We start from the raw sequence: 18,708 nt of genomic DNA on the forward strand, positions 1-18,708 counted from the left end.
TAGTTACTCAAAATTTAGCTATAAGAGCAAAACTGGAAACCGGTACAAGAATGTAAAAGTAAGAAAATGACAGCATACAAAATCCTTTGATCATGTATAAAAGTATGAAGATATAAATCAAAGGTATGAAGATTTCATCACAAAAATAATGAATATACGCATGAGAAAACATTCTACCTTGGCAGAATCAGAAATATCATCCCAAAATGGCCTAGTGAATTCATAGTTTCCAGCAAGTATTTGGTCAAACAGCTCTACTTGGTCATTAGTTTGACTAAAGAAAGAAATGAGAATAAAAAATAATTACAACAAAACAATAATAAATTATAATCATTATAGTAAAAATTATAATGATAACAAAATTTATTTGCAGTGAAGATTATTTAAACATCTCATATTAATTACATAACAGGACAGAAATATTTCTTGAAATAGCCATAAAAATAATTTATTCAAATAAGAAATACATAAACTGGTCAGCTTAATTTTTATCTCTTAATCTGATTCAGCTACGAATCACAATACACAGTGAATGTGTTGCTCGCTGGAGGGCTACAAATCTAAGTATGAGAACAGCTGAAGTAAACTAACACAACTTTATGGCTTTTTATTACTTTTATTGAACTAGTTATTTACACAATTTCAAAATGGGCATATAATGTGAAATAAACAGGATTAACAGACAATAAAAACTTTACAAGTAGATCATTCCTAACATAATACATACAGTTAAAAGTCGTTAATCCGGACTCATTGGGACTTCGGCGATTCCGGATTATAGATCATGTTTAAATCTGGTAAGATGGCATGCAGAAATTACAAAATTAAAAATATGAAACCGTAATTTATGAAATAAAGAACAATTATGATCTAAAGGGTATCAAAATTTACAAAAAGAAAAAGCTTAATATTTATTTGTTTACTTTATTAAACATTTCTTTCAATGTAAGTTGTTTAAGTTGCTTCGTTTCATGTGATAATACCTTCTCTTTAATTCTATTAAAGAGACATAATTTCTTGTTCAGTTACAAAGTTCCGCTGTTCAAGTCCTATAATTGCTGTGTCGAGAATACCGACTAATTAATTTGTCAATAGAAATTTTTTCGTTTTCAATAACATCTGTGTCACTTTCTTCGCTATCGGAAGCGAATTATAATGACGAGGAATTTGATTTAAATCATATCAAAGACAGAGTACATCGAGATAAAATACTACATTTAGTAAGGAATTATAAGCCAAATAAAATAAAAACATCTGCCCTGAAGATAAGGATAGTGCTGACAGATCAACTTCCAATTCATCGTGCGCCGAGGCGTCCTTCCCTCTCCCGCCGCAGAGCAGTGTGAAATTGATAAACAGATTTCGGATTTCGAAGCATACTTTCGCTTTGTAGATCCTTTACATATTAGTAAATATATATTGGAAATTCTATTTGACATAATCGAAAGTTCAAGCTTACTTTTATAAAATTGCTTTAACAGTCTGCAAAAAATAATAAGCCGGATCCAATTCGAAGAATAAGGAACAACGCAATTTGCAACATTAACTGAATTAGATAATTTTAGCTTAGCTTATACCGTCTGTTATACATTAAATGCGCATGCGTAAACGTATTATGCGCATGCGCACATACATATTCACAGCCGTAAAGGTCTTATGCACGTGCAAGCGCGACACATGCACAGAAAGTTTGTAGCTTTGAGGTCCGGATTATAGATCATTCCCGATTATGGGTGTCCGAATTAACGACTTTTGACTGTATTAATTACCCCTACTAGAGAAATTTAATTTTTTATTTTTTAAATCTACAGTCACACTTTTAATTTATATGCAAATTTCATGAGACTATTTCTTGCTCAAAACTACAGTTCCCTTAAAATAAAAGTTTTTGAATTAATACCCAGTGTTTATCATTCAAGAAGTTCAAAGTGCTACTAATGATATGCAATGTGTTACAGTTGATTGGCAATTCATCAGTGATGTCAACGCAAAGAGGACAAAATGTGAATACTGCGAAGACATAAAAGTTTTTATGTCCTCCCCTTTGCCTACAAACAGCCAAACAGTAAAGCCACTGAATACTAGTAGTTTAGCATGTATTTGATTCCAAGCGAATGGGCAGGCTGAATGTTTGATTTTTGTTGTTTCTCTATGTATAACATGGACACAAGTAAGTTTTCCCAAGGAAATCCTCAACAAAGGCATCCCTCCTCTTAAGGAGATAGCCTTCACATGCTTTGCCATAATCAAATAAACCAATTATTTCTAACATTTTTTCCTAAACCACTATTAGTTATTATATGATGAAATGTGATACCTGACACATATTCAATGCTGCAATATAATTAGAATTTTTTAAATCTTTTTTTATTGCAGTTAGCAGGTGAGAAAGCTTTTTTTTTTTTTTTTTTTTTTACAAAAAACAGATTAGAACAGAAATAATGCACTTGTTTATTTTCCCCCAGTTTAAATACTATTTATTTAATAAGCTTTTTTCCCTCAAAGAGCTGATGTAAAAAAACAAATGAAATTTTCTAGAAATACAATGTTTTCACATACAAATTGTGCACATTTACATTAATGCTGCATGCACCTATAAATTACACAATTTGTTAGGAAAAACACAATGCTTAATGAGTTAATTGCATTTACATGAGTAGGGCAAAGCAGCTATCTGCCTAGTATATCAGTTATGGGAGACAATGTAACAAGCACTGCTCACTAAATATTCAATAATCACTGCAGACATATAACACTTTGCATATACAAGGTAACCAAAAAGTTCTTGCTGTTTCTGATATGACATTGGAAGATTGAATGCCAACGTAAAAAGTCACCAAACCTGACAAGGAAGTGGTTAGGATGGGATTCTGAACACTGACCAAGAATATAAAAGCGTGCTGCATCGATACTTTTAACATAACTCACACAGCGATTGATTGAAATGGATGCAGCAGAGGTGCTCGTTTGGAGTTGTTTGCTGTATGAATTTAAAATGGGCTTAACAGCAGAATTAAGTTGCTGAATTTGCCAGGCCTTTGGGGATGATGCCATTAACGAATGAACCACTAGACAATGGTTCCAGAAGTTCAGGTCAGGGGATATATCTTTTAGTGATGCACCACAAAGCGGTCGGCCACACACTACAGCGATCGACAATGAGGCCCTGAGAGCAGCCACAGAGAGTGATGTAGCCAAACCTGTGGTGAGCTTGCTGTACACTTTCAGGTACCTGATGAAATGATCAGACTCCATTTGCACCACATAGGAAAGGCATACAAGTTGAGCAAGTGGGTATCCCACTCACTGTCCGATGCAAACAAGCAACAACGTGTCACTGCCCATTTGTTATTGCTTAGTCGGCACTGCAATGGATCCATATTTAATCGAGTACTCACCAGCTACAAAAAGTGGGTCCAGTTTGACACACCCAGCTGTTCCAGACATTGGTTGTCACCACAGGACCCTCTGCCACACACTGCGAAACCTTCTCTCCACCCATGCAAAATCATGCTCGTGTCTGGTGGACTAGTTACTAAGTGATGCACTATGAGCTCCAGCCAGTAGGACAAACCATAATGACAGGCCTGTATTCGCAGCAGTCGGAACATGTGCATCAGGCACTGATGCATGAAGAGCCAGCATTGGTCAATCGTAGGGGTGTACTCATCCTCTATGACAATAATACGAGGCCGCATGTGGCTCGGGAGGCCAGAGACACCATCCAGCGACTATGCTGGGTGACACTACCCCATATACGATACTTCCCAGACCTCGCGCCAACAGACTACCATCTTTTCCATTCTTTGGACGACCATCTTCGTGGGAAACCTTTCCATAACTGCTAGACCTCGAAAAGGCTCTCACTGACTTCTTTGCATCCAAGAATCCCAAGTTTTACTGTGATGGATCGCAAGCTATCTACTCATTGGCAAAAAGGCACTAGATGCCAGTGGGGATTACTTTGAGGACTAGTGGCAATTATTATTTGTTTTCTGAATTTTCTTTCTGACTCTCCAAAATATCAAGAACTTTTTTTTTTACCTTGTGATATGTAAACAAACAAAAGGAAATGTTTCCACTTTACACTAATTATAATATTACTATTGTGTAATGCTTTACAGTAAATAGAGTCATTAGGTTGCATTTTATCAGCAAACTGCTCTAGGATATCAAGCCATATAGCTACAGACACATCTTTTATTCTAGTAACATCGCAATGAACTATGATAGTTTAGAAGTAGGATGGTTTGGTTTATCTAATTATGATAAAGCGTGCGAAGGCTGTCTGCTTAAGAGTAGGGGTACCATCCATCTTACAATTGGGGAAACACATGAACATGTAGCCAGCCCATTTGCCTGAAACTGAACCAAACTACCAGTGTTCAACAACTTTACCACTGGGCTCCTGGAATGAAATGCTTATACATGTATGAAATTGACAGAGTATTAATATAATATTTCTCATTTACTAAACATTAATATACACTCTTAGACAAAAAAAAAAAAACTACGCACCATGACTCACTGAGAAGATATAAAGCAAATTGGACCCAATTCATATGCATACAGGTTTCGACGGAAAATGCAAAATTTTACATTTTGGCTACCAATGAATGAACGGTTGTTGCTACAGTGCATCTGATATGCGCAACTGGCAGGATATTTAAGAGGAGAAATTACGATTCCAGGTCATAAATTCTTCATGAATTTCATTCCCTGTACTCTGGTAGACAGTAACTATGCCTCGCATACAGGTGCGCGAACGATATGCGCAAATGTCAGAATTTGAGAGAGGTCATGTAATTGCGCTCAAAGAAGCTGGTTGGTCTTATCGGCGAATAACTCAACTTTTGAGCAGGAGCGATGCCATTATTAGACGATGTTGGCAGGAATGGGTGAACCATGGCCGCACACAGCGTCAAGAAGGAAGTGGTAGGCCTAGAGAAACGACAGAACATGAAGTCAGAGCGGCACTCACAGCCCCAGATGCATCATTATCATCGAGAATTGTACGTGAAACTAGTGCTTCAGTGACTGCAAGGACCATTCATAGATGGCTCCCAGAAAGGGGGCTGAAGTCATGACACTATTGACCTCTGTTAACGTCAAGCCTGTTTGCAGTGGTGTCGGGCTCATTCGCACTGGAATGTCACTGACTGCAGTAGAATAGTCTTCAGTCATGAGTCCCGCTTTGGACTGAGCTGCGATGACCAGCGAAGGCGAGTCTGGAGATGCCCCAGACAGCGGTGTGATACCAACGTCACTGTCTTCCGGCAGACAGGCCGACAACCAGGAGTGATGGTTTGGGGTGCCATTTCATTTCATAGCAGGACCCCTTTGGTTGTCATCCATCGCCAGCACAGCGGTACGTTGACGACATTCTAAGGCCCGATGTGTTGCCCTTCATATCACGCCAACCTGGGCTTACATTTCAGCAAGATAATGCCCGCCCCCACACTGCATATGTTTCTATTGCTAGCAGAACTTTACCTTGGCCCGCAAGGTTGCCGGATCTCTGCTATTAGGCCTGTTTGGAGCATTATGGGCAGGGCCCTTCAACAAGCTCGGGATGTTGATGATCTAACTCGCCAGTTGGACATAATTTGGCACAATATCCCTCAGGAGGACATCCATAACCTCTATCAATTGATGCCAAGCCGAATAACTGCTTGCATAAGAGCCAGAGGTGGACAGACAAATGCGTTACTGACGTTTTCACTTTGTGAAGTTCTATCACTTTAATAAATCATCCAATTTTTCTCAAACTGTAGTAATTTGTTTTCTGTACATGTACATCACTTCTACCGATTTTCGTCCCATTCATATAACTCCTTCTTGGTGTGTCCTTTTTTTTTGCCCAAGAGTGTATAACAGAAAGCATTTATGATTTGCTTAAATGATCTGAATCGGAATAAAATTTAAAATTGAAGCAATAAAATTTTCAACAAATTTTCTGTGCTTTGCATTCTAGAATCAAGGCATGTTTACCAATTAGATGAATAATGGTGGCATTTTCACAACAGCAGCAGAACTTCAATGTGTGTCACTGAGAATAAAGTCTAAAAATTAAGTGATAAACTAAGCTGCATTACATATTCCTTTCCCTCGCAATTTATATAAGCAATGCAGTAGGATTAAATTTTAAAAAAAAATCACAGAGAAAGTTAAGTAACATGGTTCCCTAGAATTTCTTTAATTCTTCTTCTTCTTCTTCTTTTTTTTTTTTTTTTTGTGTGTGAAAATCTTAACATTTTTATTATACGTGTTTGCTAGTTAAGTAATAATGATTACATGCATTTTTAGGTACACAAATTTTGATTAAAAAATTAAATTCATTATGCAGGAAAAAATGGATATTAGTCATCAACAAAGCATAAAACACAAGCTTACATATTAGAAACTTAAAAAAGTACAGAGTTAAAACATAATTTTTTAAAATCCCATTTCATACTTTTTCTTTTCATTACATTAGAGCTGCATGACATTAGCACTAGCTGATTAAGAGAAAATAAAATAATTGTTAGTGGCTCAGTTATTGCAAAAGTAACACAGTCAAAAGTCTTTAATCTGGACTCGTCGGGACTTCGGTGATTCCGGATTATCGATTTTCCCGGATTATAGATCATCAGTTTAAATCTGGTAAGAAGACATGCAGAAATTATAAAATTAAAAATATGAAACCGTAATTTTAGAAATAAAGAGCAATTATGATCTAAATGGTATCAAAATTTACAAAAAAAAAAAAAAGCTTAATTTTTATTTGTTTACTTTATTAAACATTTATAATGATGAGGAATTTGATTTAAATCATAACAAAGACGGAGTACATCGAGATGAAGTACTACATTTAGTAAGGAATTATAAGCCAAATAAAATAAACATCAGCCCTGAAGATAAGGGTAGTGCTGACAGATCAACTTCCAGTTCATTGTGCGCACGACGTCCCCCCCCTCCTGCGCAGAGCAGCGTGAAATTGATAAAGATTTCAGAATGGTTAGAGAAACAAAGGAGCCTTTATCCATTTTTTGCAGCAATTCCACTTTTTGTTTGATGGACATTGAAACATGCTTTCCCTTTGTAGATCCAGCATCGGAAATTCTATTTGACATAATTGAAAGTTCCAACTTACTTTTATAAAATTGCTCTAACAGTCTGCAAAAATGAATAAGCCGAATCCAATTCGAAGATTAAGGAACAACGCAATCTGCAACATTAACTGAAATAGATAATTAGACAATTTTAGCTTAGCTTATAACATCCGTTTACATTAAACGTGCATGTGTAAACGTATTATGCGCATGTGTAAAGGTATTATGCGCATAATGCGTTGACGCATGTGCAGAAAGTTTGCAGCTTTGAGGTCCCGATTAATGACTTTTAACTGTAATTTTAATTTCAAGAAAATTTTAGCTTAGCTTATACTGTGCGTTATACATTAAACGCGCATGTGTAAACGTATTACTGATGCAAAAGCAAAGTTTAAAGTTGTAAAAATAAACTTTTAACAAGAGTAGCAATATAAGCTCCCTAAGGTTATGTGCTGTGCAGATATTGAAGACAATAAAAGGTTTCAAACTTAACCAATTTATGAACAATATATAAAAATAAAAACACAATGAATAAATTTAAGCAATATCAAAACTTAAAAATTATAATATAACCATCATTATCAAAAATTTCATATATTAAATAATATTTTACCTGGTCTCCAAAATACTGGCATTCAATACGCGAAAAACACATCCTAAACAGAAATTATGCGGTTTTAAATGAAATTAGCTACACTGTCATCGCAAGACGTCTTCCAATAGGGGCTGGAAACTGCACACCCAGGAGCCAAGAAAACAGGAACTAGAAGGAATGAGCCAGAGTGACGCGAGATACTTATACCAGAAGTAGGCATGACGTCATCTCACGGCAACCAATCAGCTATCGGCACGACTCGGCTTTCCAGATGACATAACATCAAGTTTCGTTTTTGCATCTTATTTAGGCTGAAACAGTCCGTTCTTAATACCAACAGTGGCAGTGAAAAACGAAGTAACTACTATATCCCTTTAAAATAAAAACTAAGCCTAATAAATATTTCAAGGAGGAGAGATGATGCAGGAAAAGGGTTACAATAGGTCATATTTTCTAACAAATGCCCCCCCCACATCATCATCTCCTACCTGAAATAAAACTGAACGCCAGTATCTTTACAAAATTCAAAACAGGAATAAATAAATATCACAATTTCATTCAATTTAGAAATTTTTTAAAAAAATTTTCCTTTGGGAACATCTTATCCCATTATTCAAAGTTTTACCATAACAAGAAAGTCCAACATGTTACAAAACAATACAAAGACACACGTATGATCATACATTCAATACATTTACCCAGGGCCCTGGTCAATCATACAACATTCTACACTATAGTTTTACATTATCTAATACTCATGATAATATGACTTATAACATACGAGGGCTATCCAGAAAGTAGATTACGTTTTGGAATAAAAAAATAAACAAAGTATAGGAAACAAATTTTATTATATACAGATGAAAGCCACACTCAAATACTACTTTTTTACATAGTCACCATACAAATTAAGGCATTTATCGTAGCAATGTACGAGCTTGGAAATTCCTTCGTCGAAAAATTCGGCCGCCTGTGTCTTCAACCACTTCGTTACCTCTTCTTGCAGCTGTGCGTCGTCATCAAAACGCTGCATAGCCAGCCACTTCTTCATTGCTGGGAATAGGTGGAAGTCGCTCGGTGCCAGGTCGGGACTGTACGGCGGATGAGGAAACAACTCCCACTTAAAAGATTCAAGAACTTTACGAGTGACATTTGCCGTGTGGGGCCGGGCGTTGTCGTGAATCAACAAGATCTTAGAGCTCAACATTCCTCTGCGCTTGTTTTGAATTGCTCTTCTGAGTTTTTGGAGAGTTTGGCAATACCTTTGAGAGTTTATTGTAGTGCCTCTTTCCAGGAAGTCCACCAAAATTACACCTTTTCTGTCCCAAAAAACAGTCGCCATCATCTTCCTTGCCGACATTGTTTGCATGCATTTCTTGGGTTTTTGGGGAGAACTTGTGTGCCCCCACTGCATTGATTGCAATTTCGTTTCACAGTTCACATGTTTCACCCATGTTTCGTCACCAGTAACGATGCGATCGAGTAAAGAGTCACCATCCTTATGGTAAGCGTCCAAAAAGTTCAACGCTGCAGCCATTCGCTGATTTTTGTGGTCCTCTGTCAAGATTTTTGGAATCCATCTTGCACAAAACTTGTGGTAACCAAGCTTTTCGCTGATGATTTCGTGCAACAAACTTCGCGAAATTTGTGGAAAACTCAAAGAAAGTTCCGTTATTGTGAAATTTCGATCTTCACGGACTTTAGCATCGACTTTTTCGAGAAGTTCGGCGGTCACTATGCTGGGTCTCCCACTTCGATCTTCGTCGTGAACATTGGTTCGGCCATTTTGAAATCTTATGACCCACTGATGCACTCCACCTTCAGTGATAATGTTGTCCCCATACACTTCACGAAGCTGCCGATAGATTTCTATCGGTTTACAGTTTTTTACAGTCAGAAACCTTATTACTGAGCGCACCTCGCAGGATTTTCAATTAACGCAGACATTTCAAACCGTCACAGTATCTGAACGGAGCACAGCACGAACCTCTCACTAGCACGGCTAGATGCAGACTGAGCTGTGCAACGCTCTGACCCCAAGATGGCCGCGCTAGCCCCGCCCCTAGCGGACACAGACGGAAACGTAATCTACTTCCTGGATGGCCCTCGTATTATTTTCAACTAAACAAAACTCTTAAAGTCAAATACACACAAAAACAAGTTTCACAAGAAAATTGCTCCACAAAATCTTATCAAGTTATGTTTAGTCAGCGGTTTTGTCATGGGATCAGCCAGATTATCTTTGCTTATATTTCCCTGTTCAATAGATCACGAATGAAGAATAGTTTTACATCTATATGTTTTGTCCTTGAGTTTTCAATGAGTGATTTTGTAAAACAAATAGCAGCCATGTTATCCGCAAACAATATTGGTTTTGAAACATAGTTACTTGTAATCTTAAACTGAATGCATTCATCCAACATGTTTTTAAACCAAACTAATTCTTTTGCTGATTCAGTCATGGAGATAAATTCAGCCTCCATAGTAGACAAAATCACTCCCCTTTCTTTAAATGTATGCCAAGATACAGGTGATTCTCCCAACAAAGCTATTTGTCCACCAATAGACACCATATAATCCCTGCTTGAAGCAAAATCCGAATCTGAATATATATTGAGCTTCAGTTCCTTGCATACCAGTTTAAGTTTGTGATGTCTGGTATTGGAAATGTATCCTAAAAGTTTAAGTAATCCTTCAAAGTGAAACTTACCAGGATTGCTTTGAAACTGAGAAAATATATTAACAGCATAAGCTATATCCGGACGAGTACAATTGCAAAGAAACGAGAGACATCCCAAAACATTTCTATAAGGATAATTCATCATCTCAGTCGTTTCTTCTTGTGTACTGGGACTTTGAGACTGAGTATTTCACACCTTTAACTATTGGAAGGGAAGTAATTTGTATTTTAAATGACTTGAATCAATCAACTATGTCTTCTATATATAATTGCTGGTAAATCAGGACACTATTGTTCTTATATTCAAATTCCACACCCAAGAGCTTTTTTGTTTTACCCAAAATTTTCAATTCAAAATGTGAATTCAGGACTTTTAATATCCTTTTAGCCTGAACTTCACTTTTTCCAAACACAACAATATCATCAACATAAACCAACAGAATGACAAAATCTTTAAAATGATAGACACAATTACACCACTCAAACTTGGTAAACCCTAGTGTTCTATCCAGCTCAGAGTAGCATAATCGCCCACTCTAATGTAGACCATACAAGGCTCTATCTAAACGACACACAAAAGTTCCTTTATCTCGCTCTACGAAACCCTGAGGTTGGGACATGTAAATTTCCTCAGATAAAGGAGCGTAGAGATAGGCACTTTTTACATCGCATTGTATGTTTGCCCATCCAAGGTGTGCAACTAAGAGAGAGAAAAAGAGCCTTATTACTGAAAAGTTGACTACAGGTGAGTAGGTTTCATCATAGGTATCGTATTTAATTTGCCGATAACCCTGAGCCACTAAACGAGCTTTAAAACGAACGCTTCCAAATTCGTCACATTTAATGTTGAAAATCCACCTGCAACCTAGTGGAGTCTTTTCTTTAGGAAGTGGAACAAGATTCCATACCGTATGCTTTCGCTTGTTAGCCATTTCCTCTTCCATTGCCTCTATCCATTTATGCTTTTTTGTGGAATTCATTGCCTGGTTTTAAGTGTTTGGAACTGAAACCTCTAGTCAGCTATCTTGGGTATATGACGTTGAAGGAGTGCCAGTTGGGTCGATTTCATCACTATAAGTATTGCTTACCTTGAAATCAAACAAGGTAGAATCATACTGAATATTATGCTCAGTGCAATACTTTTCTACGTCATTTGGTGATCGTAGTCTTTGATTAGACCCCTTCTCAAAATAGTACACATCCGTACAAGTGCTGTCTGGCCTTTGAACAGGTTTGCAAAGCCAAGTTACCTTTCTCAGTGTAGATTGAGTGTCAGTGCTAGGTATAGAAGAGGGTACACTAGTATCAATTCTTTCCTCTATTTCAGGAAAATAGCCAACTGGTGTATCAGTAGATTGGAACTCGACCCTCTTTTCAGATTCCAAATCAGGAAGGGTGCCCAGTGCAGTCCACTGCCACTTTTCTGCATTCCAATTGACTCTTTAAAATAGCATTTAGGGTTTCTACTACCTTTTGTTCATTTTCCAACCAAATCTTGTACCCTTTTGTTCGTACACTGTATCCAATCAATCGGCCCTCTGTTGCCTTTGGATCAAGCTTAGAATTTATTTTAGCCTTTGGAATTTCCACATAGGCAATCATTCCAAATGCCTTAAGGTGACATACTGATGGTTTCCGTTTAGTATACAATTCGAATGGGGTTCTATCTTGGCCCTTATGACAAATTCTATTAAATAAATATGCAAAATACATCACTGCATCTGACCAAAATTCAGGACTCATTCCACTATCACGTAAAATTGCACGTACATTGTTGAGAGCTGTCTGATTGAATCTCTCACAAACTCCGGAGTAGATATGTCTGTAAATTCGTGCTTTACACCATTTTTACTACAATATGACCTGAATTGTTCCATCCATTGTCAGTTCTAAAATATATCAACTTAAGGTTCAGAGATCTTTCAGCACGTGCTATGTGCCTTTCAAATACTTCAAACACCTGACTTTTCTCTACGATGGGGTACACTACCACATAACGAGAATATTCGTCAATAAAGGAAACAAAATAACGTTCTCTATTCCTACCTGGAATGTTAATAGGTCCCCATACATCAGAAAAAACCCTTTCAAGCGGTCTCTTCACTCGAATACCTTCTAAAGGTCTATAGGAGATTCGTCTTTGCTTTTTGATTTGGCAATGTTCACAAAACAAATTCTCTTACTAGTCCTGACAATAGCACCATAATTTATATGACCAAACCTATCATGCCATAATTCACTATTGTTATGCTGAACTATGGATGCCTCAAATTTCACAGATTTGCCCCCCCTTTTCACTATTTTCGAGAATACATGATAGTTACTTCCTATCAACTTAGCCTTGTACTTAGTTTCATTTTCATCATTAGTAACTTTAATTTGCCCATTTTCACCATAAAATCTCGCTCCATTGATATCCACTTTAGGTCCAGATATTAAATTTCGTCTCAGTTCAAGTGAGTATAAAACATCTATCCCCAAATTTCATTTTAACAGTACCCTTCCCATGAATTGGAAAAGTTACCCCATCAACAGCTACTACCATATTCTCATTCTTCACAGGAGAAAAGGTATTGTACAATTAACGATTTTTACAAAAATGATGAGATGCAGCAGTATTGAAAATCCAACTATCATCATTTTCCTCCAAATTGTTAACATTAGCTTGAGCTATAAAATGGGACTGAGCATGGGAATTATTTTTACCTTTACACAACTTGGGTTTATTCTTACACTTAGAGGATGTTTTATTACTACTAGATACAGCTGAGGAAACAGAAGAAGCAGGCGAGGGTGATCTGGAAAAATTACCTTTCATACTACAGTATTTTTGAATATGACCTGGACGGCCACATTTATAACACTTGAGCCCTTTAATCTGCTTAAATTTGGGTTCAAAGTGAGTACTTTGAACTTCTATAGTCTTATTGGAATTTTCCCTATCTATCTCAATTAAATTAAAACGCATTTCCTCAGCTAGTATTTCAAGTTCAACATTTTTAAATATGAACTTTTCATCTGGCCACCTCAAAACATTCTGAACTACTTGATCATATTTATCTGGAAGGATCCTAAGAAACTGAAAACATACTATGTATACATCTCTTACAACCTGATTAATATCAGCTAATTGTTCAGTTACCCGTTTTAATCTAGAAGAAAAGAAACTAATACATTCACTTGGCTTAATTTTACAATTTAAGAACTCTGAAAACAAGGACATATGTCTAGATCGATAATCTGGCTGGAAATATTTGGCAAGCGTATTCCATGCAATTACCGGGTCATCAATTTCACTTATCAAGTTTCTTTATTCAGGGCTTACATTCATATAAATTAAAGATAATGCCAAACGACTTCTATTTTGATAGTCAGCAACAATTTTTTTGGTAATACCCTTCACATCATTTAAATCAGGACATTTTTCAATACCTTTAACCAAAAGCCATGCAATTTTCTCATTTAAAAAAAATTCATATCTTTAGACCATGTAAAATAATTACATGCATCAAGTTTAGCAATATTATGCATAACATTAACAGTAGCCATATTTGAATTTAAAAAAAAAAAAAAAAAAAAAAAAAAAAAACGCCCCCCCCAGTCTCTTAAGTCCTAAATTACTTTTTAAACTTCAAAAGTCTGCACTAAAGATAACTCTGGGGCTGTGCCCATAACCAAAATGATGCAAAAGCAAAGTTTAAAGTTGTAAAAATAAACTTTTAACAAGAGTAGCAATAGAAGCTCCCTAAGGTTATGTGCTGTGCAGATATTGAAAACAATAAAAGGTTTCAAACTTAACCAATTTATTAACAATATATAAAAATAAAAACACAATGAATAAATTTAAACAATATCAGAAACTTAAAAATTATAATATAACCATCATTATCAAAAATTTCATATATTAAATAATATTTTACCTGGTCTCCAAAATACTGGCATTCAATACGCGAAAAACGTATCCTAAACAGAAATTATGCGGTTTCAAATGAAATTAGCTACACTGTCAATAAGTCCATGCTTAATGGTTAAGAAGGCACCTGAAAATTAAATTAAATCCTTGAGAGCACTTAAAACCGGCCTAACTCCGCTCACTGTAGTTAAACATAAGGAATCGCAGCTTAGAAAAACATCGCCACTAACTTATGTTAAATGCCGCCTTCTTGAAGAACATAGATGCCGCCCACTGCAGTCATTCCCATTGTAGCCTCTTTTGAGAATCCAGGAAAAGTCATCTTGTAGACTGGAACCATGGAACCTATTACCGGACTGCACGCATCGCAAGACGTCTTCCAATAGGGACTGGAAACTGCACACCCAGGAGCCAAGAAAACAGGAACTAGAAGGAATGAGCCAGAGCAACACGATATACTTATACCAGAAGTAGGCATGATGTCATCTCATGGCAATCAATCAGCTATCGGCACGACTCGGCTTTCCAGATGACGTAACATCAAGTTTTGTTTTTGCACCAACAGTGGCAGTGAAAAACAAAGTAGAAGTAACTACTATATCCCTTTAAAATAAAATCTAAGCCTAATAAATATTTCAAGGAGGAGAGATGATGCAGAAAAAGGGTTACAAAAGGTCATATTTTCCAACAATTACGCACATGCGTACACGCATATGCGCAAGCGTAAATGTTGGAAAATATGACCTATTGTAACCCTTTTTCTGCAACATCTCTCCTCCTCGAAATAACTTTTACATAAGGCTTAGTTTTTATTTTAAGGGGATATAGTAATTATTTCTAATTCGTTTTTCACTGCCACTGTTTGTATTAAGAACGGACTGTTCCACCCTAATTAAGATGCAAAAACGAAACTTGATGTTATGTCATCTGGAAAGCTGAGACGTGCCGATAGCTGATTGATTGCCGTGAGATGACGTCATGTCTACTTCAGTTATAAGTATCTCGCGTTGCTCTGGCTTATTCCTTCTGGTTCCTGTTTCATTGCTCCATGGTGTGCCGTTCCAGCCCCCATTGGAGAACGATATTGCGATGCATGCCAGCCAGCGACTAGTGCCATGATTCTGTTCCGAAAGATGACTTTTTCTGGATTCTGAAAATCGGCAACAATGTGAGCGACTGCTGTGGGCGGCATCTTGTTTTCATGAAGGCGGTATCTTCAACACAAGTGTTTTTTCAGAATTAGCGGCTATGCTTTTCCAAGCTGTGATTTCTCGTGTGTAACTACAGTGAGCAGCTTTTTGCGGGTTTAAGTGCTCTCAAGGATTTAGTTTAATTTTTCAGGTGCCTTCTTGACCACAAAGCATGGACTTATTGATAGTGAAGCAAATTTCATTATAACCGCGTAGTTTCTGTTTAGTGATATGTTTTTCGCGTATTGAATGCCAGTATTTAGAGATCAGGTAAAAATATTTACCGTGTCTTTAATAGTGTAACATTCTTTAAAGGAAAAACCCTTGGGGGTTAATGGATAATCAATTAAGTGTAATTTTTTTATATAATGATTATGTTATACTCTTTATGTTTCTGATATTGATTAAATTTATTCATTGTGCTTTTATTTTTATATACTGTTAATAAATTAGTTAAGTTTAAAACTTTTGTCTTCAGTGTCTGCACAGTATATAACCCTAGGGAGCTTCTATTGCTACTTCTGCTAAATGTTCTTTTACAACTTTAAACTTTTTGCTTTTGTATCAGTAAAAGTATTACGTGCATAATGCGTTGATGCACGCGCAGAAAGTTTGTAGCTTTGAGGTCTGGATTAACGACTTTTGACAGTAATTACTTTTAATTTCAAGAATTTTATATTTTTGAAAGTGTTTAATTATTTTGTAAAATTAATTAATACTTTGTTAATATTCACATTTATATTTCTTTTATGCTGATTGGCAACAAGTAATTATTTGTGACTTAAAAAAAATTCAGATTCTATTATTTCTGTTATTCAAAGTAGCAGTGCATTTCGATAGCTAAAAACTAAAAGCAGTAAATTTAGCTATTCACTAGTGATTCTTACTGTTTCTATATTAAATTCAGCTAATTAAGCTACCACAATTAAGTTCACTGCGGAAGGCATTTCAGCACTTTCCACATGATTATGTGGTGACAGCATTAGATAACCTTATGTGGTTCAGTATTTTGTTGCAGTTAAGACACATTTGTTTAGAATGAATTTAAAGCCGTAAGTACTGATCTCCGCATGCAGAACAATCTGCACACAAATTTAATGCAATACGTCTACAAAAAAGTCAAGAGTTTAAAAGCATCATGACAAATTAAAATGAAAAAATACATCAAGCATACTGTCAACTTTAAATATTTTAGAGAAATAAATCTGACAAAAATTTAAAGAAATATATCAAAAAATTGCATTGAACTGAGTAAAATAATGTTCACCTCACAAATGGGGGAAATCCACAAAGCAGAATGTATGTTATAACACCAGCAGCCCAAACATCTACTTTCAGTCCGTATCTAAAATCAAAACAGTTTTTTTTTTAAATGACAGAAGATGCTGCCTTAGCAAAGTTATTAGTATTTTTAGATTTAAAAATATGTTGCAAACTGAAATAATCATTTATGAGCAAGTTTCTATAACATATATTACACTATATATATATAAATATAAATATAAAACTTTATAAAATTTCAGATATGAATATTTAATCATAATGAACTTCATCAGTAAGCATTATTTCAGATGTACAGATAATCATAAATTTTACTAAGCTTTCTTTGACAGATCAGATTATTGCATTTTATGCTACTAACTTCATGCTTATTATCACCGATGGTGTGGTTTTCCCCATGTGTAATGTGTATACAAGCCAGTTTCCCCTACAAAGTCCTCCCTCCCCTTAGATAGTCCTTGGGTGCTTTGCCATACCTAAATAAACCTATCACTGATGGTTTTATCTTCATGCTTTGTGCAAGATCTTCAGTTATATATTTGGCCATTTTTCAGAGGGGAGGAGGGAAGTAAAAAGCAAAAAAATATGACATGTTCCAAAAATGTTTATTTACAAACATGTGCAGTTGTTGCAAATTCATTTATTCTTTTGGAATGCAGTATGCAGCAGAGAAGAAGTACCCAATCATAGAATTTGAAATCAAAGGTAGAAATAATAGACAGTATTCAATTAAAATCGAAATTTTTATTAACGCTAACATAACAGGATTAACATAACATAATTTCCCTTCCAGATAAACAAGTGTCAGAATTTATTTGGCTAGTCATAAATTACCACTCACTGACTCATGTTGCAGAGATAAATATTTGGATGTTGAAATCCTAATAGGATCTGATATATTTTGGAAATTCATCTTCGATAAAAAAATCTTAATAAATATACATTTAGGTGCATTAAAACAATCTTTGGATGGGTAATTACAGGTTCCAAATTTGGAAAAGAGAAAACTTGTTTACAAAATATTACCATTATGAACAATGCAATAATGAACGACAGTTACAATTTGCTACCATATCAAAAAATACTTCACTAAAAAACCTGAAAGTTATGAAATGTTGAATTCATCTTTATATGTCAATGATCTGCATTATGGTTGAAATACAGTAGAAAAGACATACCAACTGTCATTTGATGCAGTTACAATTTTAAAGCACGCGAGTATGAATGTACGTAAATTTAATTCAAATTATAGAGTTAAAAGACATGTGGTTAAAAAACGGTTTACCAATGAATGATTCCTTGTTGCAAGTTAAAAGTTTAGGCCTTGATTTTGGGATACAGAAAGTGACACTATTAAATTAGATTTAAAATCTTCAGAATCTTCAACTAGCTGTGTGTTATTTACTCAATGAACAGTGTTACAAGTTACTGCTAAAATTTATGATCTAACTGGATTTATATCTCCATTTGTGGTTAAAATTAAGAGCCTGCTACAGCAGATATGGATAAGAGGTCTTGATTGGGACGAACAGCCTCCAAATGCTATTGAAAGTGAATTTAAGAAGTGACTTGCAGAAATAATTCATTTACAAGAAATATCGATAGTTAGAAAAAGAATTTCAAAATGTTGATAAGCAAAATAGTGACATTTCCTTACAGATATTCTGTGACGCAAGTAATAACTCATATGGCTGTATAGCATATTTCAGATATACAAATAAATTTGATGAAATTGAAACAAGTTTCATTTTATCGAGGACCAGAGTAGCTCCTCTTAAAAGCTTAATATTAACACCTAATTAGCATTATTGGGAGCAGTGACAGCAGCTGGACTTGCAAAATATCTAATTAAATTATTTAATCATATTTGTTATCATATATATTTATGGACAGATTTGCAAATTGTATTACACTGGATCAGAGTATCTTCCAATAACTGGAAATGTAAAGGTATGGAA

The 18,708-nt window shown here is 35.5% G+C and overlaps 1 protein-coding gene across 2 annotated transcripts in view; it reads right to left on the minus strand.

Moving 5' to 3' along the window:
• Positions 1-18,708, minus strand: part of LOC118197101 (serine/threonine-protein kinase DCLK1-like) — a 219,236-nt gene that overhangs the window by 18,702 nt on the left and 181,826 nt on the right. For both annotated transcript variants that reach the window (XR_015038507.1, XM_085807611.1), the window contains exons 11-12: positions 16,737-16,814; positions 178-274 (exon numbers count right to left, since the gene is read on the minus strand). Coding sequence is in view for 1 of the 2 variants with exons in the window: in XM_085807611.1 (XP_085663737.1) it covers positions 178-274; positions 16,737-16,814 (175 nt within the window). In the remaining variant the exon portion in view is untranslated. The remainder of the gene's footprint in view (positions 1-177; positions 275-16,736; positions 16,815-18,708) is intronic.

Source organism: Stegodyphus dumicola, chromosome X1 (assembly GCF_044657685.1).
Source record: "Stegodyphus dumicola isolate Sdum_Otavi_A_Nest chromosome X1, ASM4465768v1".
Lineage (NCBI taxonomy): Eukaryota > Metazoa > Arthropoda > Arachnida > Araneae > Eresidae > Stegodyphus > Stegodyphus dumicola.